Here is a 26,391-nt window from a genome sequence, read left to right on the forward strand (position 1 = left end):
TAAAATAAACCAGAATGTCTTAGCTATAGCCTTTAGACCCGGGCTTTAACAGGTTAGGATTCTAAAAAGTTGCGTGCTTGCAGTCGATGTAGGAAATATATAGGAAATTTATTTCCTATATCAATATATAATTAAAGAAGTTGGAGTCGGAGGTGCTATGAATAAAGGAGTCTGAGGTTTTATGTGCCGACTCCACAGCCCTGATTACAACTGCAGTCCTCCTTGGATGGGAATTTTCAGAAGGTGGTGCTAGGGAATTCTTCAGTGCCTTGACCGTTGGCCTATGGTGTCTCTCAGGTTTCCATCTTGCACCCATACTATTTAACATATACATGAAACGGCTGGGACAGGTCAAGAGTTCTGGGGTTTACCACCAACATTGAGCAGGGGGTTGGACTTGATGGCCTTATAGGCCTCTTCCAACCATTCTATACTGCTGCACATAACTCTGAAGCCCAGTCCGCACAATCACTGCAGCTTAAAGAAGCCATCGTGGCTTATTTAAGCTGTTGCGCGTGCAAGGCCCCATTAGACTAATTACCTGCACAGGTGTGGCTTGTGTGAGGGGGGAAAACACTCAAATAACCCAACAACAGGCCATGGTTTGGACCACATGAGAACTTGGCAAATGGCTGTCAGCATGTGCCACAGTTTAAGCAAGCCACCGTGGGTTATATAAGCCGCGGTGGTCTTGTGAACGAGGTCAGTCTCTCCTTTCCATCTAAATCCAAGACGCTGTTCTCATTTCAGTAATGGGCTGGATGAGGGCAAACAAATTGGAGCACTTAATCCAGACTAGATGGAGGTTCTCCTGGTCCGTCAAAAAGAAGATCTGGGAATAGGGGTTCAAGTTGTGCTGGATGGGGTTACATTCCCCTTGAAGCCACAGGTTGACAGTATGGGTGTACTCATGGATTCAGCATTGAACCTGGATGTCCGGATTTAGGCAGTGGTTATGAGTGCATATGCACAGCTGATACTAGTGCAGAAACTGCAGCTGTTCCTGGAAGTGTCTGACATGGGCATGGCATTATATGCTTTAGTTGTATCCCGTTTAGATTATTTTAATGGGTTCTCCATGGGGCTTCCGGTGAAAAGTGTTGACACTTCAGCTGGTCCAGAATTCTGAGGACCGACATGTAACTCTTGCTATAACAGCTTCACTGGCTACCAGTCTGTTTCTGGGCACAATTCAAAATGCTAGTTAGGACCTATGAAGGTCCTGTATGACTTGGTACCAGGCTATCTGAAAGACCACAAGTTTTTAAAGATCATCTAGGGAGGTCCTTCTCAGTGGCTGCTGTCAGGCTTTGGAACTCCCTGCCGAGGGAGGCTAGGTTCATCCCCTCTCCGTTATCCTTCAGCTAGCAAAGCAAAATTGCTTTTATCCAGACAAACCTTTGGCATGTACACTGGTATGTTGCTGAAGAGGCATCTGCTGGGTTGGGTGGTTTTTTGTGCTTTTAATTGTTCTTTTTAATTGTGCTTGTATTTATAATTGTTTTAATCAAGTGTCTGTTTTGTTAATTGGTTTTATTAGCTGCCTTAAAAGTCTTCTCTTGGTGGAAAGGCAGAATATAAATCAGATACATTGTATGGTGCTAGACCTGCTAAATAAGAATTGGTTTGTCTAACTTCGTATATGTATTAGAAACTTATGGCAGTGTAAATCACTCTTTTGGAGCTGGTGGAATGCTATAACAATTCTGCAGTCTCTTGCATGGCACTGGTTAATGGACTCTTCAATTACTCCTTATCAGTCTTGCTCATGGATTAGTGGTATATCCAGGGGCTGGAGCATCTCCCCTACGAGGGAAGGTTACGTCAACTGGGATTGTTTAGCTTGGAAAAAAGGAGGCTAAGGGGAGACATGCTAGAGGTGTACAAAATTATGCATGGTATGGAGAATGTGGATAAGGAGACATTTTTCTCCCTCTCTCAAAATACTAAAACCCGGGGTCATCCCATGAAACTGATTGGTGGGAGATCCAGGATAAATAAAAGGAAGTACTTTGTCGCACAGCACATAGTTAAATTATGGAACTCACTACCACAAGATGTAGTGATGGCCATCAATTTGGATGGCTTTAAAAGGGGGTTGAATAAATTCCTGGAGGCAAAGGCTATCAATGGCTACTAGCTGTGATGGTTGTGTGCTATCTCCAGTATTTGAGGCAGTAAGCCTGTGTGCACCAGTTGCTGGGGAACATGGGTGGGATGGTGCTGTTGCACCATGTCCTGTTTGTTCATCCCTGGCCGATGGCTGGTTGACCACTGTGTGAACAGAGTGCTGGACTAGATGTACCCTTCGTCTGATCCAACATGGCACGTCTTAAGTTCTTATTTAATGTTCCTCTTGGGAGCTCATAGATTTGCCTGCATTCTTTCTAGTATGTTTGGTGGGGGGGAGGAACCCAAGTCTAATTGTACCATGTGTCTTTACTGATTCTATGGAGCAGTTAGAAATTTTCAGATTTTGAAATCAAACTTTAATAGATCCAATTTCAAACATTTATGCCAGACCACAGTAATTCAGTGCAGTAAGAATGATGGAACCCAAGGGTGTTGGTGTGGTGTGAGTTGCTTAAATCATCTGCATCCAGCTTTTCTACCAAGTCTTCTTGCTTTGTAGTAATGAGTTCCCTTCTAATTTGGCATCGTCCAAGAATAGAACAACATTTTCATCTTGAGGTCTTCGAGATATTTAAATGCAATCAATTCTTAGACTGTTTTATTTTCCGTGTCCTCCATATTTTCATCATGCTATCTAGGAAACCCCTGCCAGACAAGGCACCAATCATCTTCTGTCACTTTTGGTGTACTGGTCAGATGACATGCCTTGAAAAGAATCTGTAACTGGACAAATGAAGCTGTTTGACTCCTCTCCAAGTAACCTTATAGAATAATTGATGACATAGTTGTACTACACAGAATAATTTTAGCTTGAAGAAAAGAAGAAATTGGAAGTCAAGTGCAGTGTGGGCTTATGGACATATTTAATTCCAACAGCAATAGCTCACATCCAAATACCATTTTTAACTTGCAGTTTTCACTAGGTTTTCTTACTCATTTCTGATAAAGTTGGAATTCTCTCACTTAAAATGATTGCAAAGACCTTTTAAACTGGTCTTGTTTCATTTGCATTATCTCAGCATTCAGTTGGGTTTTCTCATTATGATATCTTTAAATCAGGTGGAATAGAAAGAAACTAGGCACTGACATCTTAAGCAGCATTTTTTTATGAGCTGGCTGCCTTCAGCAATTATTAAATCACACTTTTCAGTAGATTGAATTTGTCCCACATTTGCCAATTTAATATTTTGTTCAGAGGCACTTGTGATGGCAAAGTACAATTTTGAGATTTTCACTATACGCAGAAAGTACATCACTACAATATCTCTATAAGGAAAAGACACTTTAAAGCAAGACTGTTTGTTCTGGCTACACATAAAGCTGTTTTTAAAAGAAGTAAAGAAGTGATATTTTTCCTACCAATGGTATTCAGTTCAATTGTCAAGAAGGCCAGACTCTTCTATCTTGATTCACTATCTGTCTTGATTGTCTTGTTGTTTATGATCAGGGCTGTGTATATTTGTAGCTTTTACTTTAAATGTTTGGACAGAATCCCAACAAGGCACTTAAATCCCTGCTGATTCTCCTGTCCCTGCCAATTTCCATCTGCAAGTAACGGTCACCACTCGCCAAATGGATAATTAAGCACTTCCGGGGTAACTGAAGGCAAGTAAAACTCATACTGCTGGAATGGGCATGTCAGCAACGTTCGCATAAGGGAGCTAAGCTGACCTGTCCAGATCGAGAAATGAGTGTTGCCACTTGTTCCGGCATTTCTTCTGGGAAGTGTTAAGTCTCATGTTATGCAAGTAGTGTGAAGTGTTAAATCTCATGTTATACAAGTGGTGGATCTTGCTTGCACAACAGAATCAGCTGGGCCTACCATTTGCACAACAGAATCAGCAGGGTGTAAGAGTATCAGTGAGGACATAAACACCCCTTTGGATTCTGCTCATAAGACTGGAAAGAGAGCCTGGAAGAGTATATGCAGATAACATCCGGAGCTCAGGTGTATTTTTTCAGTCCCAATACAAGCTTGTAACATGGGCCGCCCTCCCACACATACAGTGATCCCATCACATACAAACAATGTCATGAGTCATGAAAGGTGTTTCTTTTTTCTACCAGCCTCTAAACACCCTCCTTGCTATTTTTGCTTAACATAACATCCAGTCAAGACGTTCTACAAAGCTTGCTGTAAAATTTTGATCCTAATAAATATATCATTGTATTGATAATTTGATTTTGCTAATGGACCAATGCAGCTGCACCCTTTTATCAAGTGTCCAATTTATTTTAAATATTTATTTTTCTGGATTCGTTCATTGCAAAGTGATGAATTATCTCTTGAAAACCAATTTCTCATGCAAGTTTGTACTTTGTGGGCAAAGTAACTAAATGATTTAACTGTCGTTGTCCCATAGTAGAACTCCTGAAGTTTTCAGTGAGTGCTAGCTTGTTGAAACTTCTTTCCACTTCTGCCACATGCAATGGCAGTGTGCAAAAAATCCATATGGCTAGGCACATTTAATTAAAAATTAGCCGCAGACCTGACTTCATGTTATTTCAATTAAACGTGAAGATTATATTTTTTCAAATGCAACAAGCATGTAGACAGAGGTGATCCGGTGGAAGGCCTTTGATAAAGTCCCCATCAAAGATTCCTGAATAAACTAGTCATGGAATAAGAGGAGAGGTCATCTTATGGATCACTACCTGGTTAAAGAACAGGAATCAGAGAGTAGGAATAAATGGTCAATTCTCCAATGGAAGGAAGTAAATATTTATTTATTTATTTATTTATTTATTTATTACATTTCTATACCACCCAGTAGCTGGAGCTCTCTGGGCGGTTCACAAAAATTAAAACCATTCAAAGTATAAAACAGTATAAAACCATAATATAAAATACAATATAAAAGCTCTACCAGATAAAAACAGCAGCAATGCAAAATTACAAATTTAAAACACCAAGTTAAAATTTATTTATAGACTGTTAAAACGCTGGGAGAATAAAAAGGTCTTCACCTGGCATCTAAAGGCATATAATGTAGGTGCCAAGCAAACCTCCTTAGGGAGCTCATTCCACAGCCGGGTGCCACAGCAGAGAAGGCCCTCCTCCTGGTAGCCACCTGCCTCACTTCCTTTGGCAGGGGCTTGCGGAGAAGGACCCCTGAGGAATCGTAGAATCATAGAATAGCAGAGTAGGAAGGGGCCTACAAGGCCATTGAGTCCAACCCCCTGCTCAATGCAGGAATCCACCCTAAAGCATCCCTGACAGATGGTTGTCCAGCTGCCTCTTGAAGGCCTCTAGTGTGGGAGAGCCCACCACCTCCCTAGGTAACTGATTCCATTGTCGTACTGCTCTAACAGTCAGGAAGTTTTTCCTGATGTCCAGCTGGAATCTGGCTTCCTTTAACTTGAGCCCATTATTCCGTGTCCTGCACTCTGGGAGGATCGGGAAGAGATCCTGGCCCTTAAAAGGTGTGACAACCTTTTAAGTATTTGAAGAGTGCTCTCATGTCTCCCCTCAATCTTCTCTTCTCCAGGCTAAACATGCCCAGTTCTTTCAGTCTCTCTTCATAGGGCTTTGTTTCCAGACCCCTGATCATCCTGGTTGCCCTCCTCTGAACACGCTCCAGCTTGTCTGCGTCCTTCTTGAATTGTGGAGCCCAGAACTGGATGCAGTGTTCTAGATGAGGCCTAACCAGGGCCAAATAGAGAGAGGATGACCTTAGGGTCCGGGCAAGTACATATGGGAGGAGGCGTTCCTTCAGATAGTGGGGTCCCACAGGTATCAGTATTGGGACCAATTCTTTTCATCTTGTTCATGAATGATCTAGAATTCGGAGTGAGCAGTGAAGTGGCCAAGTTTGCTGACGACACCAAATTATTTAAGGTTGTTAAAACAAAGGGATTATGAAGAGCTCCAAAGGGATCTCTCCAAGCTGGGAGAGTCGGCATCCAAATGACAGATGCAGTTCAATGTAAGCAAGTGTAAGATGATGCATGTTGGGGCAAAAAAACCCAACTTCAAGTATAACCTAATGGCTTCTGAGCTGGCGGTGACAAAACAAGAAAGAGATCTTGGGATTGTGGTGGACAGCTTGATGAAAATGTCCACCCAGCGTGCGGCCGCAGACTCCATGTTAGGCATTCTAAGAAAAAGAATTGAGTTCAAAACTGCAAGTATCATACTGCCTTCATACACATCTATGGTGCGACCACACTTAGAATACTGTGTACAGTTATGGTCACCACACCTAAAAAAATATATTATAGAGCTGGGATAAGTGCAGAAAAGGGCAAGTAAAAGGGGCTGGAGCATCTCCCCTATGAGGGAAAGTTACATCAACTGGGATTGTTTAGCTTGGAAAAAAGGAGGCTAAGGGGAGACATAATAGAGGTGTACAAAATTATGCATGGTATGGAGAATGTGGATAGGGAGACATTTTTCTCCTCTCAAAATACCAGAACCCAATGGGGTCATCCCATGAAGCTGATTGGTGGAAGATCCAGGACAAATAACACAACGCATATTTAAATTATGGAACTCACTACCACAAGGTATAGTGATGGCCATCAATTTGGATGGCTTTAAAAGGGGGTTAAATAAATTCCTGGAGGCAAAAGCTAGTCCTTATGGTTGTGTGCTATCTCCAGTATTCGAGGCAGTAAGCCTGTGTGCACCAGTTGCTGGGGAACATGGGTGGGATGGTGCTGTTGCACCATGTCCTGCTTGTTGATCCCTGGCCGATGGCTGGTTGACCACTGTGTGAACAGAGTGCTGGACTAGATGGACCCTTGGTCTGATCCAGCATTAGGGCTCTTCTTATGTTCTTATTTTATTTAAAAATAAAATTCTCAAAGATCTGTATTATACTCATGTAAATTGGGCCTGTAAACTCTACCAGCAGCACAGATTCTCACTGTCCCTGGTATCAGTCTTCCTGATTATTATGTTGCTTTATCCCATCAGCTGTCCATTTTTGCATGTGCCCAAGGAACTCAGGAACTGGTAATTCTTGGAGAGCATGTCATACAGGGAAGCACAAATCTCTCTTTCAAACTATACGCTGTTGACAATTTTTGGCACATGGACCAATGGGCTAACTTAGTATAAGGTAGCTTCATAGAGTTGGAAGGGGCCTATAAGGCCATTGAGTCCAAACCCCTGCTCAATGCAGGAATCCACCCTAAAGCATCCCTGACAGATGGGTGTCCAGCTGCATCCTGAATGCCTCTAGTGTGGGAGAGCCCACAACCTCCCTAGGTAATTGGTTCCATTGTCGTACTGCTCTTACAGTCAGGAAGTTTTTCCTGATGTCCAGCCAGAATCTGGCTTCCTGTAACTTGAGCCCATTATTCTGTGTCCTGCATTCTGGGATGATGGGGAAGAGATCCTGGCCCTCCTCTGTGTGACAACCTTTCAAGTATGTGAAGAGTGCTATCATGTCGCCCCTCAGTCTTCTCTTCTCCAGGCTAAACATGCCCAGTTCTTTCAGTCTCTTTTCATAGGGCTTTGTTTCTAGACCCCTGATCATCCTGGTTGCCCTCCTCTGAACCCCCTACAGCTTGTCTGCATCCTTCTTGAAGTGTGGTGCCCAGAACCGGACGCAGTACTCAAGATGAGGCCTAACCAGTGCCGAATAGAGGGGAACTAGTACTTCGCGTGATTTGGAAGCTATACTTCTATTTATGTATCCCAAGATAGTATTTGCCTTTTTTTGCCACCACATCACACTGTTGGCTCATATTCAGCTTGTGATCTACAACAATCCCAAGATCTTTCTCACTTGTAGTATTGCCGACCCAAGTGTCCCCCATCTTATTTATTTATTTGTTTATTTATTTATTTTAAACATTGGTATCCCTCCCTATATCATTAAGATCTCAGGGCGGCATAGAGATAACCGCATTTGGTTTCTTTTCCATAGGTGTAGTACTTGGCATTTATCCCTATTACATTTCATTCTGTTGTTTTCAGCCCAGCTCTCCAGCCTATCAAGATCACTTTGAAGTTTTCTTCTGTCTTCCAGGGTATTAGCTATTCCACCCAATTTTGTGTCATCTACAGATTTGATAAGCTTTCCCTGCACCTCCTCATCCAAGTCATTAATAGAAATGTTGAAGAGCCCTGGGCCTAAAATTGAGCCCTGCTGTACCCTGCTTGTTACCTCCCCCCAGTTTGAGAAGGTACCATTGAGAAGCACCAGTTCTATAGCCAACTGTGGATCCACCTAATAGTTGTTCCATCTAGCCCACTTTTAACTAGCTTGCTGATCAGAATGTCATGTGGTACTTTGTCAAAAGCTTTGCTTAAGTCAAGATATACTATCTCCACAGCATTCCCACAGTCCACAAGGGAAGTTACCTGATTAAAGAATAAGATCAGATTAGACTGGCAGGATTTGTTCTTGACAAATCCATGCTGGCTTCTAGTAATCACTGCATTGTTTTCAAGGTGCTTACAGATCAACTTTATTTTAATCTGGTCAAAATTTTCCCAGTGATTGATGTCAGGCTAACTGGTCTGTAGTTCCCAGGTTCTTCCTTCCTATGCTCCTAAGTCTTAGTTAACTGCACAGACCCTATTCTAGAAAAGGGCCCGGACCAGCAACTCACTGTTTAGAATGTTGCTTGTGCTGCTGTAACACTGCTTTCTGATTGGCTCGGGCAAATTTTGCCAGATATAGGCAGTAGGTATGTCAATACCGGGAAATAGGTTTCTTTAAATAATCCTCGGCAATGATTTAAAATTTAGCCTTTTGGTAATTATGTCATGCTAATGGTGGTGGAGCATTCTCTGTCTCCCACCACTACCACCCCACACTCCCAACACCTAATGCTCGGGCCTCAACAATATTTGGCAAAATTAGCTGGGGAAATTTCTATTCCAGGTGTTGGCAATGTGGGACTGGAATGTGGCATGACCTGCGTTAACGGAGCAATATTGCTCCATAGTCTTCCGTAGAGGTGGGGACAAAAGTCCCATGCAAAAAAACGGTTGGAACGGGGTGGCAAAGAAAGTGAAAATCATGAAAGAAAGGGTGCTCCCAACATTTTAGCCCACACAGCAATATGTGGTGGAAGCCAGGACACTTTCCCAAAATGTCATATGTGCCCATGTGCCCAAAAATATTGCCTACTTCTGTTCTATTATTACATTGATAAAGCTTAATAACATGTTAAGTGTTTGTTTTGTTTTGTTTTAAAAAGTTGGTTCTCCAGTGCTGGTCTATGCACGAAAGGTTCTTTGATCTAGGAGAAACTTCTGTGAATGATATGGGGCGATTTTTGCCAATTCTCCCAGCAGCCCCCATGCCACATACCATGGTATTCAAGAGGGTCCCCCAATACTCAGGAGCGTGTTAGTGGGATTGGTGGCAAGTGCCCCCCCCCCCGACCTTCCATTCACAAAATTCTCCATGAGCCTTCCCTGAATGGAAGGGGTAGTAGAGGCTGAACATGCTTTCAGGTGGCATGACATCTTCAATGCTCTAGCTAGTTGTTGATTTCTCCCGGTGACCAGAAGAATACATTAATATTATCTCGCATAGCATATTCAGCAGGGTCACTGAGCACTTTTCTTCCTGGATGAAATTTAGAGGCAGAGTTCACTTTTTTTTATATATATTTTTCAGAATCTGTAAGAGAACTATAAACCAACTGTGTTTGTGTGAATCACTGTTCTGTACTGAATATGCTAGTTCTAATGGCATGTCGGTAGAAATGCAGGCAGAATTATCACCCGCAGTGCAGGCTGATTGGAAGGAATCATGGCCAGAAGAGTTAATCCGTCAGATACAGCACACAGTCATCTGTCTGGGCGCTTTAGATTCAGCACAACCTTTTGAATGATTTTATGAATTCAGCTTTATTTAACATTTTTGTGCACAACTTCATTTGTTTATTACACTTTTTTTTACTGCGCAGTAGCTGAAACTCTCTGGACGCTTCACAACAGATTTTTTTTTAATCCACTGTGCACAAGAAAAGTCTTCCTGGGGTTTCTGAAGTCTTATTTATTTATGGCATTTTTATCTCACTCTTTAGCCAGAAAAAGGCTCCCAGAGCAGCAAACTCAGATTAATAACAAACAGGGATACAATCTAAAAGACATGGCACAAAAGGAAATGGGATTGGGAGGGAGAAGGGGAAAAAGAAACTCTGGCACCAGTTCTTCATTTCAGAGTCATTATAGGTGTTCTTTCTGTTCCCTGCAGCAGTTTCTTCTCTGGCCGATGTATGGGGCTCTGCGTTGGTCTTCCCCTTGGTGTAATGTTTATCCTGGAGGGCAGAGAACACAGCCCTCAGTGGCCCTTGGTTCTCTGGCTGATGGACGAGATCAGAGTCTGCAGCCCTTTTCTTTAAAAGTTTTCTTGAAGTCCTTTTCCAAGGAGAAGTTTTCATAGTTACCGATATATGTTTGAATACATGCACTGGCCTGGTTTGCACTAACAACAATAAGTTGTTTCATCTATTGCACCTGCTTTCTAAAACAACCCCATTCCTTTGTTATTACTACATTGTACTCTTTCCAGCGCCAGGTGAAAACCTTGTTTTCCCAACATTTTAACATTCCAGTTTTTAAATCTGATATTGTATTTTAAATCTGTGCATTGATTCTAGGTTTTATTCTGGTTGTATTTTTATACTGTAGTTTTAAGCTTCTATATTTTCTATATTTTATATTGTTTTTATGCTGCACTTTGTGGTTTTAATCTTTGTGAACCACCTAGTGAGCTTTGGCTATTGGGTGTTATAGAAAATAAAGTTATCGGTCATGGGATCCAAATCCTGGACTCTGGTTGAGGATTAAGCAATCCAGAGTTTCAAACATTGGTTTCTGGTTGGGGTCAAGTTCTGGGTTTAATCCTCAATCAGAGTGCCAGGCTTGGACGTCATGACTAAAAGCCTAGGAATGGGTCATTTCTGAATTGTTTCAGGAAGTAGATTCAAAGTGGAAGTGGTGAACAGGCAGAAGGCAGCTCGCTCCTGCATAGCTCTTGCCAATTCATGAGTTGTTTAATCCATGAATTGGTGTTACATGCAAACCAGGTCACTCTGTGGCAAGTAGCAATTATCTTGACTCAAGATGTGAATATATATCTTTTATCCCTTATTAACACCTGGAATGTTTTGGACTAAAGAGTGTGCTAGCCTATGTTTCTTCCTTTATTTTGTTTTCCTTGTGTTCTACCTTTCTGAATTTGGAATTTCCTCTTGCTGTCCCATATCCACCTTCTCCAGCAGAAAAATACATTCCCTATCTCCTTCTCACAGGTAGTTAAGTAGAGACTAGATGAACCATTGCTCTATGAAGTCAATTGACTTAAGTAATGAGGTCACGGTTTAGTGCTTATGGTGAAGTTGGATATGTTAATAGGTAAGACTGACTGAGTTGACGTTTGTATTCAGTTGTTCGTGCGCATGCAAGGACACTGAATGCAATGGATTTTGAGAGGTCTTGACTGCTCAGATCTTTCTTACAAAAAGGCTGGTAGACAAAGCGGATCAATGTTTTCCTGTGAGTTAAAAAATAAATGTCTGATATACTTGCTTGGTAAGTAATCATAACTATTCATAACTTTAAGGATGCAGGTAGCTAAAAGGAATAAGAAATCACCTAGATGTCAAAATTGATTTTTAAATCACCAGAAGAAAACCAAAAGTATCCTCATACCTTTATTAGGCTTAGCATGGACAATGCATCTGCAGGAATGGTCCGAAGCAGTGAAGCAGAGGATGCTTATACAAGGAAAAAGGGTTTAATAAGAAGCTGGAGAGCTTGAATCAGTTCAGTGGACGTTTTCCCTTATGTAGAGCTGAAAAAGTAGTAAAGTAGTTAATAGTGCTGAAAAAGTAGTAAAGTAAAAAAATCCTATGTCTGCTGAAAAAAGATCCTATGTCAATTCGCTGTACACGTAAAAATTAACTTTTTGAAGGCCAAAAATGGTAACTAATGTCACAGTCTTAAATGCTGTTACTTAACATGTTAAGTGAGTCCAAATAAGTGAATGCATACAAAATTACATTCTTGTTTCGTTGTCTGCTGTGAGGCAGAATATATGCAACCAACAGTCACGGAGGTCTGTGAGAAACACACATCTTTCAATCACTGCGGTGACCATGTTGGTGCCGTGATTTGACTGACTGAGTTGACGTTTGTATTCAGTTGTTCGTGCGCATGCAAGGACACTGAATGCAATGGATTTTGAGAGGTCTTGACTGCCCAGATCTTTCTTATAGAAAGGCTGGTAGACAAGGTGGACCAGTGTTTTCCTATGAGTTGAAAAATAAATGTCTGATATACCTGCTTGGTAGGTAAGGATGCAGGTAGCTAAAAGGCATAAGAAATCACCTAGGTGGACTCAGTGTATATAGCAGAGGTGAGGAACCACTTGAGACTGAAGGCAAAGGGGATTGGGGGAAGATAAAAATGTTGGAGCAAAAATGCAAAAAATACCAGCATATTGTAGCTTAAAACTCTTGCTGACAGTAACCAAGACTTAGAGGAGACATTTCAACTTTGCAGAATGAGGAAAAATGCCTACAAAAATGGGCCGTGGCCATTGGGGGAACCTAATTTAGCCCCCAGGTCTGATGTTTGCTACCCTTGGTATATAAGGTAGTGTCCCCTGAAGCTAAGGACCAGAGTTGAGTGATAATGCAGTACATTACCTATTGGGTCATTCTTATAATGCTTGAACTCTAAAGATTTCTCAACCCATGGCTTTTGCGTGGAAAAAACAGCCTTTGACCCAGTGTGCAAGCATTTTTCTACTAGGTACAAGAGGTGAATATACCAGAGCTTGCATTTGCCCTCTTCTCTGAGCTTAATTTCGTTGGATAGAAAGTAATATAGGGTCTGGCAGAATTTCAGCTATTTCTTTACCTTGGATCTTCTTGTACTTGTTATTCATATCTGTATCGAATCTTTCTTTGAGATGTGAAGGCCACCTAAATTTACTTAGCAGTTGCTTTATGTGAATGAGCCAGCCTGAGTGCATTTTGGAGTTCATTATTTTGAGAATCCCATTTCCGTATGTTCGCGTGTATAGGCTTTTTGGTAAAGTATGCAATCTAATATTTGTAAGTGCCGTTATGTAACATTGGCACAGCTTGTTCTTTATTGATGCTTTGTGGCTTCATAGGTAACTATTATTTAATGTCTTGTAGGTATAAAAAAATACGTTGTTGGCTTAATTATCAAGACTTCGTCTGATCCAGCATGTGTTGAAGTAAGTTAAATCGTAATATTTCTTCAGGGGATTGAAAAGTGGGATGCTTGCTGACGAAGTGAAGACAGGCCTTAACTTTTTTTTTCTCATTCTCCAGAAAGAGAAAGTATACATTGGAAAGCTAAATATGATTCTTGTTCAGGTAAGCTTTATCTCTGGATTCAACATAGTGATGCCAAAAGAGTTAATTTAGTTAATCTTACACCATGTTTCTCATGCTTTGCAGATACTAAAACAAGAATGGCCAAAACATTGGCCAACGTTCATCAGTGACATAGTTGGGGCCAGCAGGACAAGTGAAAGCCTTTGCCAGAACAACATGGTCATCTTAAAACTGTTAAGCGAAGAGGTTTTTGACTTCTCCAGTGGACAGATAACTCAAGTGAAAGCCAAACACTTGAAAGACAGGCAAGTGATTTTTCCTTATGTTGTATGTGAATAGTTTTTTTGCCTTTTTCGGTTCTAACCATCCGTTTTGCCTTGCAAACGTAGGCATAAAATGCCTACAAGATTTGATACAACTGCCCCTTTTCTTTCTAACTATAACAGAACATAAGTGTATCAAGCAGGTCGTGGTAAACAAATAGAACTATGTTCAGAAGTTCTGCTCTTAAAAAGAACCTCCTGAATAAGTTACACATGTTTATATATTCCTTGCTTTGTTTGAATTGGTACTTCATAATCTGCTGGTTATTGACTGGTCAACTCTGAAAAGTCGAGAGAAATACTGAAGTCTTAGTTAGCGGTAGCACCATATATTAAACATAACAGATAACTGAATTTCTTTTCTATTCTAGCATGTGCAATGAATTCTCGCAGATATTTCAACTGTGTCAATTTGTGATGGTAAGTTTGATTGCAATTTATTCATCTTTACAAAGTTTTCATTTATTTTAAAGACAGATTTGCTTATATGTAGCTTTGTTAACAGGAAAATTCACAAAATGCTCCTCTTGTTCATGCGACACTGGAAACTTTGCTTCGATTTCTCAACTGGATTCCACTGGGCTATATTTTTGAGACCAAGCTAATCAGCACACTAATATACAAAGTGAGTATTTACTCTAACCTGACTAACCTACTGAGAGGGAAAATGGGATTTTGGTTGTAGCTAAAAAGTGATGCCTTTTTACTGCAGCTAACTTTTCTTCTTCTATAGTTTTTAAATGTCCCCATGTTCCGAAACGTCTCTTTGAAGTGCCTCACAGAAATTGCTGGTGTCAGTGTAAGTCAATATGAGGAACAGTTCGTCACACTATTTACCTTGACAATGATGCAGCTGAAACAGGTAAGCTTGAAATGGTACCATGTTGAGACTTTGGATTTGCTTACTTAAGTAGAAATCAAGTTTCAGTCCCCTCTGTGTTGGTCCTGCCCACGCTGAGTAAGCTGTTTTTTCCCCAGAAGCTTTTTCTTGTCCTCCCTACTCTACCTAGATTAGATTAGGTAGACAATGAATACACATTTTGAAGCAGTTGGTTTCTCTGTTATGCTAGCCTCCAGGCAACACAGGCCATAGCTAGACCTAAGGTTTATCCCTGGATCGTTCAAGGGTCAAACTTGTTCATCTAGGTGACACACGGGATCCAGTGCTCAGGCAGGGGTGAACCCTGAATGATCCCAGGATAAACCTTAGGTCTAGCTGTGGCCTAGGTGACACGCAGGGGTGAACCCTGGATGATCCCAGGATAAACTTTAGGTCTAGCTATGGCCTAGGTGATACGCAGGGGTGAACCTTGGATGATCCCAGGATAAACTTTATTATTATTATTATTATTTATTTATATAGCACCATCGATGTACATGGTGCTGCACAGACCACACAGTAAATAGCAAGACCCTGCCGCATAGGCTTACAATCTAATAAAGTTGTAGTAAACAATAAGGAGGGAAAGAGAATGCAAACAGGCACAGGGAAGTGTAAACAGGCACCGGGTAGGGTGAAGCTGACAGTATAGAGTCAGAACAAACTCAATGTTTAAAAGCTATAGGGAAAAGAAAAGTTTTTAGCTGAGTTTTAAAAGCTGTGATTGAGTTGGTAATTCTCAAGTGTTCTGGAAGAGCGTTCCAGGCATGAGGGGCAGCAGGGGAAAAAGGACGAAGCCGAGTAAGGGAAGTGGAGGTCCTTGGGCAGGCGAGAAGCATGGCATCAGAGGAGCGGAGAGCACGAGCGGGGCAATAGTGTGAGATGAGAGAGGAGAGATAGGCAGGAGCTAGACCGTGAAGAGCTTTGAAGGTCAGCAGGAGAAGTTTATATTGGATTCTGGAGTGAATTGGAAGCCAATGAAGAGATTTCAGAAGCGGTCTAGCTAGACTTTAGGTCTAGCTGTGGCCTAGGTGACACACAGGGGATCCAGTGCTCAGGCAGGGGCGAACCCTGGATGATCCCAGGGTCTACCTTAGGTCTAGCTGTGGCCACAGTCTGTTTCCCTTGAATGGTAGTGGAGCCACATGGGAGGGTCAGTGCAGACTGGCAGCCAGTGTAAGCCCCCACTAAGAGTTGTGCAGAATGGCAGTGCCAGCAAATGGCAGTCGACGTGCTAGTTGCAGACTCTTATATATAATTTGGCTGCGTTCCGGATACTTAAGCATATATTTGTAGATAGTTTGCCAAGTTCCACAGAAACTAGTAGGACTTACAACATGGCCAGAAATCCCATTGATCTCAGTGGAAAATTTTATGGCTGAAATCCAGAAAAAAACAAGCCCAAAGTATGTAATTGAAGCTTTATACCAGGTTAACTGCCTGGATGTAGTTGGGATGTAGTTTTTGCTGTTCTATTAATGTTAGTATTTGGGGGATAGAGGTTGAATGTTATTCTCCGCCAGTTTGTCACGTTGTACGCGGTGTAATGCTGACATGTAATGTTCGGCATGAAGTGTGTGTATGTGTGGAATGTTTTGTCTGGATTGTTGTTTCCTTTGATTGTAATACACAACTCTAGTCTTCTGTATAGGGAGCCTATTTCTCAGAAAACAACTGAAAAGAAGGGAGCGTGGGAAGTAGGGATAGATGAATACCGCAAAATGACTTCATTTATTTGTGGTTATGGTTCACAATGGAAACTATGCAAACTATCAATAAGGTATTCGTGTTAAAAAAACTTCCTTTTCAAAATCATAACTGTGTCCCACTTGTTCTTAGATGCTTCCTTTGAACACCAATATTCGACTTGCGTATTCCAATGGGAAAGATGATGAGCAGAACTTCATTCAGAATCTCAGCTTGTTTCTCTGTACCTTTCTAAAAGAGCATGGTCAACTTATAGAAAAACGTTTAAATCTGAGGGAAACATTAATGGAAGTAAGTTCTTAATTTGTTTCGTCTATGTCAGCTGTTGCTTTTGAGGGACAAATCTCAAAGCGTCCTGTGATACTGCAAGTACTGCAACTTAATACTCCTGATAAAAGCAGATGAAATGTGTGGTGTATTCCTGTTTGTTTACTTATTTGCATTAGTTTTTGGATAAGTGGCCTCCATATCTCATAGGCTTTACTGAAAAATAAATTGAGAATTCAGTGAACAAAGTGGGTGGACTAACTTTGAGTACTCACCTGATAAATCTGTGTGTCAAATCCTAGCTCCTCCATCAACTGGGTAACTGTCCCAGTCCCAATGTTTCTATTCAGCTTGCGTAGCACAAATAAGATGCTGCACAGGGAGTGTCATAAACATGGAAAAGTCAAGATAGGAATTGCCTAGCATTTTTAGACCGGCAACCCTCTCCACTAGAGAATATAACGGCCTCATCCAGTCAGTTATGCCTGTCCTGTGCACCTGCTCTTTTTGGTATCAGAAGTCAGTGTTAACAAAATGACGTTTGCACTCGTATTCATTATGTGGTTTGTTCTAAGGACACTAGCTTGTGTTTCCTTTCGTGAGAAAGTAATCACAAAATTGTTTTAGAGCAATTCCACCAAAAACGGTCTCAGATTGTAAAGTTGCTATTTTAGCGTGCTTTAAACCAGTTATCAAGTGATTCTTGATCGTTTCAAATGTTGTTTCAGTAATTAAGCTCCTATATAAATTTACTTTAGGCTCTTCACTACATGCTGTTGGTGTCTGAAGTTGAAGAAACTGAGATCTTTAAGATTTGCCTGGAGTACTGGAATCATCTGGCGGCTGAACTATATAGAGAGAGTCCATTTTCAACATCTGCTTCTCCATTACTTTCGGGCACTCAGCATTTTGATGTTCCTCCCAGGAGACAACTTTATCTGCCTGTTCTGTCTAAGGTAATGGGAGTCTTCCAGCTTGCTTTATAATCCCTGTCATAACTGTGAATAAAATCCTTTCTCTGCTTATCTAGTGGCCTGCTGTATTCAGCAAGGGATTTCCAGTTTTACTCTGTAGGGGTTCCTTGCTTCCATCCATGATGTAACGTCCCGTTTATCTTAGGAATGATTCTAATCGCTAGTTTTCTGGAAGGCTTTTGCCATGCGGTCGAAAACATGCTGCCTTTGGGTACCACTGGACCTGCAAATACATCTGCCCTATGCCTGCGAACTGCCCTGTGGGTTCTTAAAATTTATTTTAAATTTAAATATTGGACAGCTGGGAGCACTGGTCTCCAGCTGTCTGCCATCTTTATTCCTCAGAAAGTTCTGCACCCCTGTGCACCCATAAGGCAGTAAAGATGGCAGGCAGTTGGAGGCCAGAGCTTTGCTTTGAAGCAGTCCCAACTACCTGAAAAGGAGCAGACTGCATTGCTGCTGCCTGGTAAGGGAGGGGGGTGGCTCAGGCTTAGCAATGCGGGGAGGGCTGGGGGTGACCCAATGGAGTGGAAAGAAGCAGGGAGACTCAGTCTGGGCTGGGTGGGGGCCCAGTGGGAGTGTGGGAAAGGAGAACTTAGGAACACTGAGCAACCTGAGGGCTTAGGGAGTCCTGCGGGGAGGGTTAAGGAAGTTTTCCGAACTGTAGGGAGGGACAAAGTGGCAAAGGGTCTGTGTACATGATGGGTGTAGAGTATCTTTTGAGTGTGAGAGTTTGAGGGGGTGATCCTGAAAGTGAGAAATTAGTGATATGAGGTGTAAGAGACTCTTGAAATGCTGGGAGTGCGGGATAATTGTGGACCAGCCATTTTGACCCTTACCCAAAATTCCTGAAGTGCCCACCAGCCCAAGAAGGTTGGGGACCCATACATGTCATTATTCCATGTTACTAACATAATAAAACCAAGATCACTGCTTTATAAATTCACTTCATGTAGAGACTCCAAGCTTGCTTAATTGTAGTCAAATGAAAGTAGCCCATAGATGTTTCTATTATTATTATTATTTATTTATTTATTTATTTATATAGCACCAACAATGTACTTGGTGCTGTACAAAATATACAAATAAAACAGCTTCATGGCAGGTGCACCCGACCCTTAAGTTTAACTGTGATGTAGGTTGGTTCAGAAATATCCTTGCCTGAAAATGTTCTGTGAATTCCTGCCTGATTGTGACATTTTTCCTAAATATAGGTGCGACTGTTGATGGTTAGCCGCATGGCGAAGCCGGAGGAAGTACTTGTTGTGGAAAATGACCAGGGGGAAGTTGTCCGAGAATTCATGAAAGACACCGATTCTATCAATTTGTATAAGAACATGAGGGAAACACTAGGTAAGTTACTTCATATTTGCCAAATTGCCAAGCTCCATTCTGTACTCTTATTTCAGTATGCAGTGTTGCCTCTTGAGTCATTGGTATGAATCTCTGACTTGTCCCAATTAATGAGGGGGTGCACGCGCGCACCCCAATCCCACCTGACAAAAAACAGCAGCAAGATAAAATAGGGCTTTCTGTATGATAAAATAGGACTTTCTCCCCAAGGCAAAGGAAGTACGTAAATGTGCATCACTGCTGACTTTTTGTAAGCAGCCTAAGGCAAATTTGTTCTACCATATTTTTGGCAGCTGAGGTTTGCCACACTGAGCTTGGAAATGGTGGGACATAAATGCCTGGAAAAGCCCAGTAAACCAAATAGGACGTTTACAAAAAATCTAGCTGTGATGCACGCTTAATATGCATTCCTTGGCAGAGACCGCTATAGCCTCAGGGCGCCGGCAGAGAAAAAAAGGCACTTTTGTTTACCCTAATCATGCATAATATACATGCACAGTGAAACAGAATTGCATCAAACATAAACTGCAGTAGTACAGGAACATTTTCTTCAATTCCCGATTGATTTATAGTATTATACCAAATGTTGTTCAGTTGTATATTTTCTTTTAACTACAACTATCTAATTCACGGCAAGACTTGAGCGGTGTCATTTGCTAAGTAGCAATGGCGTTCTGAATCCTTGGAAATACTCCCATGCTCGTTTTCAAAGATGATCAGTTTTTAAAATATTGTTTCTCCCAGTTTACCTTACCCATCTGGATTATGCGGACACAGAACGAATAATGACAGAGAAGCTTCACAATCAAGTAAATGGTACTGAATGGTCATGGAAAAATCTAAACACTCTGTGTTGGGCTATAGGTTCAATCAGTGGAGCAATGCATGAAGAAGATGAAAAGAGGTTTCTTGTAACAGTAATAAAGGTATGGAAGTAATAAAGAGCAATGTTACTAGCTTCCCTGTTTGCTGTGAGGAAGCATCCAACAAAGTATTATCTCCCCACCACCCAGGGAAAGGCAGGGGTCTTGTTACCAAGACTTAGTGCTAGTTGTCTTGGGTCCAGTTTGTTTCTGCACCCAGGACAGAGCTAGTTTCGTTTCTTTACACAATCTCATGCATCATCTATTTACTTTCAGGCTTGTTTATCTTCCTGTTTTCCTATTACCTTCTGTTCCTTGCTTTTCCTTTTTTCCTTGTTAATTTAAAAAGAGAGAGAGAGAGAGGAGTGTTACTAGCTTCTCTAGAAAACTTTTCCAGAATGATTTGACGTAGCAGCCTTTTTGCAAGTGAGCAGCTGTACCAGGTTATGCTAAGGTTATGAGACTTAACCTAGAAAAGGCTGGTTATTTTATGGCATTCAAACATAATTACAAATTTAAATATAAAATATCGATGGTTGGAATAACATAATCTATTTCGTTTTGAAGACTTTGATCCCACCTTTTGATTGGTAGGTTTACAAAGGGGGGGGGGTTGAAATATTTTGGGAGGAGACAACCTTGTATTCTGGATTTACAACTTCCTTCAGCCCCAGCCAACATACATAGTGGTCAGGGATTGTGGGAATCGCAGTTCAAAACATTTGGAGGGCACGAGGTTGCCTGCCCCTGCGAAGCGAAACTCCACACCTACCTACCAGCAGGACTCAAGTCTTCTGGCCAATGGACGGAGCCAGAGTGTGCTTCCCTGCAGGTCCAGGGCAACTGGCCGTAGGAGCAGACTGCTCTCTCCAGTAGGATGGAGGAGACACAAATCTCCCGGTAGCTGCTCCTTCTCTAGCTGATGGATGGGGCCAGGTTGGTCTTGCCCTTGCTCTAATGTTTTCCCTAGGAGGCAGGGGTTATAAGCTCCAAACTGCACTCAGTCTTCTGGCTGTTGGATGGGGCCAGGGTGTGCTTAACTTCAACTTGAGAAATGGAGCAGCCTCAAAGGTAATGCATTCGTTTATTGAAAAGAAAAACCAGGGACATAGTAGAAGTTTCATAAAACTTTGTGAATGCTGTGAATAGAAAGCATTTTTCAAATATTGAAAATCTAGTGAAATTGCCATTAGGGTGGACTGTTAATTAGTAGGCTATTTGGGGGAGGACTTGTCCCACTTTGGCTTATGTTTCTGTATGGTGTATGTTGGTGCTATAATAATAATAATAATAATAAAAAAAAAATAGATTCAGGAGAAATCATGCAGTACACAATTTCAGAAGTATCTCAAGATAAAGTAAAGGTCGCTAGCTTACGTATCTTTGAAAGAAGATTTGAAATCTACAAAACTAGCAATTTAAAAAGTGAGCCTTCCGATGATTGCTAACTTAATATCATCAGTAAAATGGAACTTTCAGTTGTGCAGCTCAAATGTATATTGTTTTCCTTTGTAGGACCTTCTGGGACTCTGCGAGCAAAAGCGAGGGAAAGATAACAAAGCTATTATTGCATCCAATATAATGTATATAGTAGGGCAATATCCAAGGTTTTTGAGAGCCCACTGGAAATTTCTGAAGACTGTCGTCAACAAGCTATTTGAATTTATGCATGGTAACTTACTTGGAGTTTCTTATGGTCTTTTCAGTAATGTGTTCCTTATATACCCTAGATGTTGAAATTGTTTTTACTTTTGATACTGAAATATATTAACATATAGGACTTTGAGAGTGTTGCTATGTGTGCATCTAACTCAAGAGTCTAAGAAGCATCTCTATTCCAGATTTCATTTCCTTAGATCCTGATGTATTACTTAGAGTTGGTAAGAAACTATTTAAAGTATTACATAGATTTAGAAAAGTGAGCCAGTCAAATTTTGTTCTACACACTTGTTAAATTAGATAAAGAAAGGGGGAAACGTACATCCGACTAAGTATCCCCAAAACTGGGAAAGAGCAACACAACTTATAAAATGAGGTTCTTGAATCCACAACTTTATTCTCACTCTCTTCAGAAACCCATGATGGTGTCCAGGACATGGCTTGTGATACTTTCATAAAAATAGCTCAGAAATGCCGCAGACACTTTGTTCAAGTCCAGGTGGGAGAGGTCATGCCATTCATTGATGAGATCCTGAACAATATTAATACAATCATTTGTGATCTTCAGCCACAACAGGTATGTTGCTCTCAGCTATTGATGTTGGTATAGCTCAAAACAAAAATACTTTTAAGGGACGTGCAGAAAACTTGGTGTAAAATCAGTATCTCAGTGAGTTGGATCTGAAGGAGCCCATTCATTCACAGAAGGGGATATTCTGTGAGTGAAAGGACTCAGGCACTTATGTCCTGCTGCTCCAAATATCCAACCCAGTGTCTTAGGAGCAGGAGGACATATGTGCTTGTTATAAAACAATGTCAGGCTACAACTACCATTCTTTGATCTCCAATCTTCTGTACAAAATACCCCTTCAACCTTCAGATTTAGCCACCTATATGAGTGGCAAATTTGTCACATCATAGTGTAGATTGTGTTCTCTTAAAGGTGAAAGTTTATTCCTTGTCTAATTGCTGCTATAGGTTCATGTATGTTCTTCATTTGTGTTAACCTCTGTGTGTGTGTGTGTGTACACGTGTACATTTGGGCTAAATGGTACCTATTCATCCTGTAGCAGTAAAGTAATTTACATTTTGATATTGTAGGAATATGAAACTTCAAACTGTTGAACACATCTGGAATAGGAGCATTTATTTTATTTATTTTTATTTATTGCATTATTATACCACCCAATAGCCAAAGCTGCCTGGGCGGTTCTTTTATTTTAAAGAAGAACCTAAATTATCAAATGCATTTATATCCTAGTCTGTTTAGTAGAGTTCTTCAGTTCTCGGCATAGTCATTTATATATTATGACATGTTTTACTTCAATTAGGTGCATACTTTCTACGAAGCAGTTGGATACATGATTGGGGCACAGACTGACCAGACTGTACAAGAGCATTTGATAGAGAAATATATGTTACTCCCCAATCAAGTATGGGACAGCATCATTCAACAGGCCACAAAAGTAAGCAGATGTACAGTAGATGTTTGCAAGCATAGAAAATTTTGACTTTTTGATAGGGCATGATTTGGCATGTGGCTTGTTTCTAGGGAAAATTGGTTAATAGAAAGTCTTCTTTTTTTTTTTTGCATGTGTGGGTTTTTTTGTGGTCCAACATTTAGCATGCACTGACCACAGCATAGAAATATCAGAGATCAAAAGGCATTAGACTCTCACTTCTGCAAATTTTCATACTCTTTACACAAGCTGATTTCAGCTTCCTGCTCAGTCCTCTACTGCCTGCCAGAAGAAACCGCTTTAGGGAGGTTTTGGTCTCACCTTTGTTTTCCCCCTTGGGGATTTAGATAGTTAACTGTGCTTAGTTCTCCTATTGTTAATGTAGCCCTTTTAATCTAGCCTCTTAAATTATGTCGTTGTAATGTCCTGGTGTTTTACTATTTTAATGTCCTTATTTTTATTTTAAAGTTTTATTGTTTTAGTTGCTGTGCAGCACCTTGATGGCTTTTTATCAAATAAGACAGTATATCAATGTTAATAATAATTTTTTAAAACATGTTCCGCCAATACACAAGACTTTTAAGTTTTCTCTTAATTTGAAACTTAAGATGCCACTCCTCCTGGGCAAGACATTTGGGTGTAGGTTTACTGTGTGTAACAGTTCTGTAGCTTTATCTGCCCATATTGAACTGACAGTAGCAAAGTTCACTTTTCATGGTATTAGTTGAAAGTCTGCCTTGTTTGCCAAATACACAAACTTGGTTCATTTCTATTCAACAGAATGTTGATATCCTAAAGGACTCTGAAACAGTTAAGCAGTTGGGTAGTATCCTGAAAACAAATGTAAGGGCGTGTAAAGCTGTCGGCCATCCCTTTGTGATTCAGCTAGGAAGAATCTACTTAGATATGCTGAATGTGTACAAGTGCCTAAGTGAAAATATTTCTGCAGCTATTCAAGCAAATGGTAAGAATTACTGTCTTAGCAGAACTCTGGTTAATGCTCACCATGACTTGCTAGGGTTTGGGGACCAGTGGCCTGGGTTTGAGGCTAGATTAACCATGGTTAAGGACAGAGCTGACAAATGTGTTCAAAGTCTGAAGGAGGGCAGGGGGATTTGTACCAGAGAGGAGGTATATAATTCTACAGCCCAATCCTTAACTATACTAAAGGAATCAGAAGTCTCTCCCTAAGGAGAGATAAAGACAAACAGCTGTGGTTTTTTTATATCCCCAAATCAGAGTTTGCACTTAAACTCTGTGATAATTGTGTATCGTTAGGTGTAGGCTTTCTGTAATTACAAATGTATGCGATTGCCAGCTCATTAAGCAAGCCTGCCTGTTACAAAGATCATCAGCGGAGGCTCTCTTGTTGTGCCACTAATGTGCAGAGCACATTTGGTTAACCAAAGGAAGGGCCTACTCTGGCTATGCCTGGGCTTTGGAACTCTGCCTTGCTGTCTTTCCTAATGGCCTTCACCCATAGTGTTAAGACTTTCCCTTTAAGAAAGGGTTTTGGGATATAGGAAGTTCTTGTGACCCACGTGGTATTGGATTTTGAAGATGGGTTGGATTTCTTTTTTCCTGCTGGTCCCCTCTACTTGATGTTTTTAAATAAGTATTTAGTGATGAGCTGCTTGGCTCTGGTTTAAACTGCTGTTTTTCTAATTGCTTTTCTTTTGTTGATTTTTCAATTATGGTAGCCACCTTGGACGTTTTCATAGAATCATAGAATAGCAGAGTTGGAAGGGGCCTACAAGGCCATTGAGTCCAACCCAGAAAGGTGGAATGAAAATGTGCAAAATAAACTGAATTTACAAAGTCTATGTTCCTGGCTTGTAACTGGTTTCAAACTCTTCCAGGTGAAATGGTTACAAAACAACCTCTGATTAGAAGTATGAGAACAGTAAAAAGGGAAACATTAAAACTAATTTCTGGCTGGGTGAGCAGATCCAATGATCCCCAGATGGTAAGTGTACTCCTGAACTTCAACAGCCTCAATGAATTATATGCCCACGCACACATACAAAATTAATTTTATAGGAGATTGTGTATTAAAATCTTACTGTTCCTTTTTTCAGGTAGCTGAAAACTTCGTTCCACCTTTGCTAGACGCGGTTCTTATTGACTACCAGAGGAATGTTCCAGCCGCTAGGGAGCCTGAAGTGCTTAGTACAATGGCTATCATAGTAAACAAGCTGGGGGGACACATTACTGCTGAAATACCTCAGATATTTGATGCTGTGTTTGAATGCACACTGAATATGATCAATAAGGTAACTGAACATTGTAATACCCAAAGCTTTTCTGTAGATTCCCCTCATGTGTACAAACAGGAATGCCTCCAGTTCTTCATTGTGAACCACATTCTGCTGTCTCTGTTTGAAATCGTAATATTCCGCGTGTGTGTGTGTGTATGTGTGAGACATTTATAAGGCTGCTGCTAATGAAGAGTCTTGCTGTGCAGTGACTATTAGACTTTATTTCCACATTCCTAATATAAAGGAGAATAACTCTAGGAAAGAGGCCTATAAAAACTGATTGGTTGCCTTTCTGTAAAGTACAGGCAATATACAAATTTCTGTAGGCTCTATACGTGGCCCTCTACTGTTCTCTCTCTTTCGTTTGTCCCTGGGTAGCCTCATCAATTCTCACGGCTTTCAATACCACCTATACCCGAACAGCTATTTCTGCCCCAGATCTTCCATTCTTCACCCAATGTTGTTACCCCATTAGGTGTGAGGAAGCATCTAAGAAAAGCAGTGATCACATGATAAAAGTTTGTCTTGGTGCTGATGAACTCTGGCTCCTCCAGCCTTTTGCCCAGGATGGAGCCTTTCTGAACTCCCTGATTTCCTTAGCTTTCAGAATTTCTCATGCTGCTTAGTTCTTACTATTGTCCATCTGCCTATTTTTACCTTACATAAATTGAACACCTTTGCCATTGCAGACGCTGCCTACAGGACAGTGTGTGATACCTCCTTTCTAATCACAACCACCTACAGTTACCCATCCAACTAATTGGGTTAGTTGGGGGACTTCCTCTCACCATACTGGGAGGAGAACATTGGTCACTTATCACGAGGATTCCTTCCAGTTTGGTGTAGCAGAGACATCCAAAACACATCCTAGTATCAGTTGGTTGACTCATCTCAGTTTAGGGGGCATTCCAGTGCATATTGACCAGCTCTGTCATGAGAGGGCTTCTTTCCTTCCTCTGTTTTCTCCCATTGCATGTGATGCTTGCGGTGGTAGGCTCCCTGTTTCTAGGAGGCTTGGCCACAGGATGGAACTGGGGAAGAAGCCGGAGGTTACTAGCACTAAAATCTTGCAATCCCTGCATTTCCTGGGAAGTAAACAAGATCAGAGATGACTGCAGTCCATGAGATGCCTCCATTACATCAAACTGGAAGGAACTTTCATGGTGACCAGTCTCCAGCTGCCTCGCTGATATTTTGGCTTGGATGCATCATCACTGTCTTAAGCTCA

General features: G+C 41.1%; 1 protein-coding gene across 1 annotated transcript in view; it reads left to right on the plus strand.

The window, feature by feature from the left end:
• The window catches only part of XPO1 (exportin 1), a 57,437-nt gene that overhangs the window by 26,164 nt on the left and 4,882 nt on the right, over window positions 1–26,391 (plus strand). Inside the window, exons 5-20 of the mRNA XM_063123789.1 lie at window positions 13,255–13,316; window positions 13,414–13,458; window positions 13,543–13,724; window positions 14,114–14,162; window positions 14,248–14,367; window positions 14,476–14,604; window positions 16,462–16,620; window positions 17,355–17,552; window positions 18,785–18,923; window positions 19,668–19,849; window positions 21,302–21,458; window positions 21,859–22,022; window positions 22,777–22,911; window positions 23,686–23,869; window positions 24,765–24,871; window positions 24,984–25,178. Of these exons, the coding sequence (XP_062979859.1) occupies window positions 13,255–13,316; window positions 13,414–13,458; window positions 13,543–13,724; window positions 14,114–14,162; window positions 14,248–14,367; window positions 14,476–14,604; window positions 16,462–16,620; window positions 17,355–17,552; window positions 18,785–18,923; window positions 19,668–19,849; window positions 21,302–21,458; window positions 21,859–22,022; window positions 22,777–22,911; window positions 23,686–23,869; window positions 24,765–24,871; window positions 24,984–25,178 (2,207 nt within the window). The remainder of the gene's footprint in view (window positions 1–13,254; window positions 13,317–13,413; window positions 13,459–13,542; window positions 13,725–14,113; window positions 14,163–14,247; window positions 14,368–14,475; window positions 14,605–16,461; window positions 16,621–17,354; window positions 17,553–18,784; window positions 18,924–19,667; window positions 19,850–21,301; window positions 21,459–21,858; window positions 22,023–22,776; window positions 22,912–23,685; window positions 23,870–24,764; window positions 24,872–24,983; window positions 25,179–26,391) is intronic.

Source organism: Elgaria multicarinata, chromosome 4, assembly GCF_023053635.1.
Source record: "Elgaria multicarinata webbii isolate HBS135686 ecotype San Diego chromosome 4, rElgMul1.1.pri, whole genome shotgun sequence".
Classification (NCBI taxonomy): domain Eukaryota; kingdom Metazoa; phylum Chordata; class Lepidosauria; order Squamata; family Anguidae; genus Elgaria; species Elgaria multicarinata.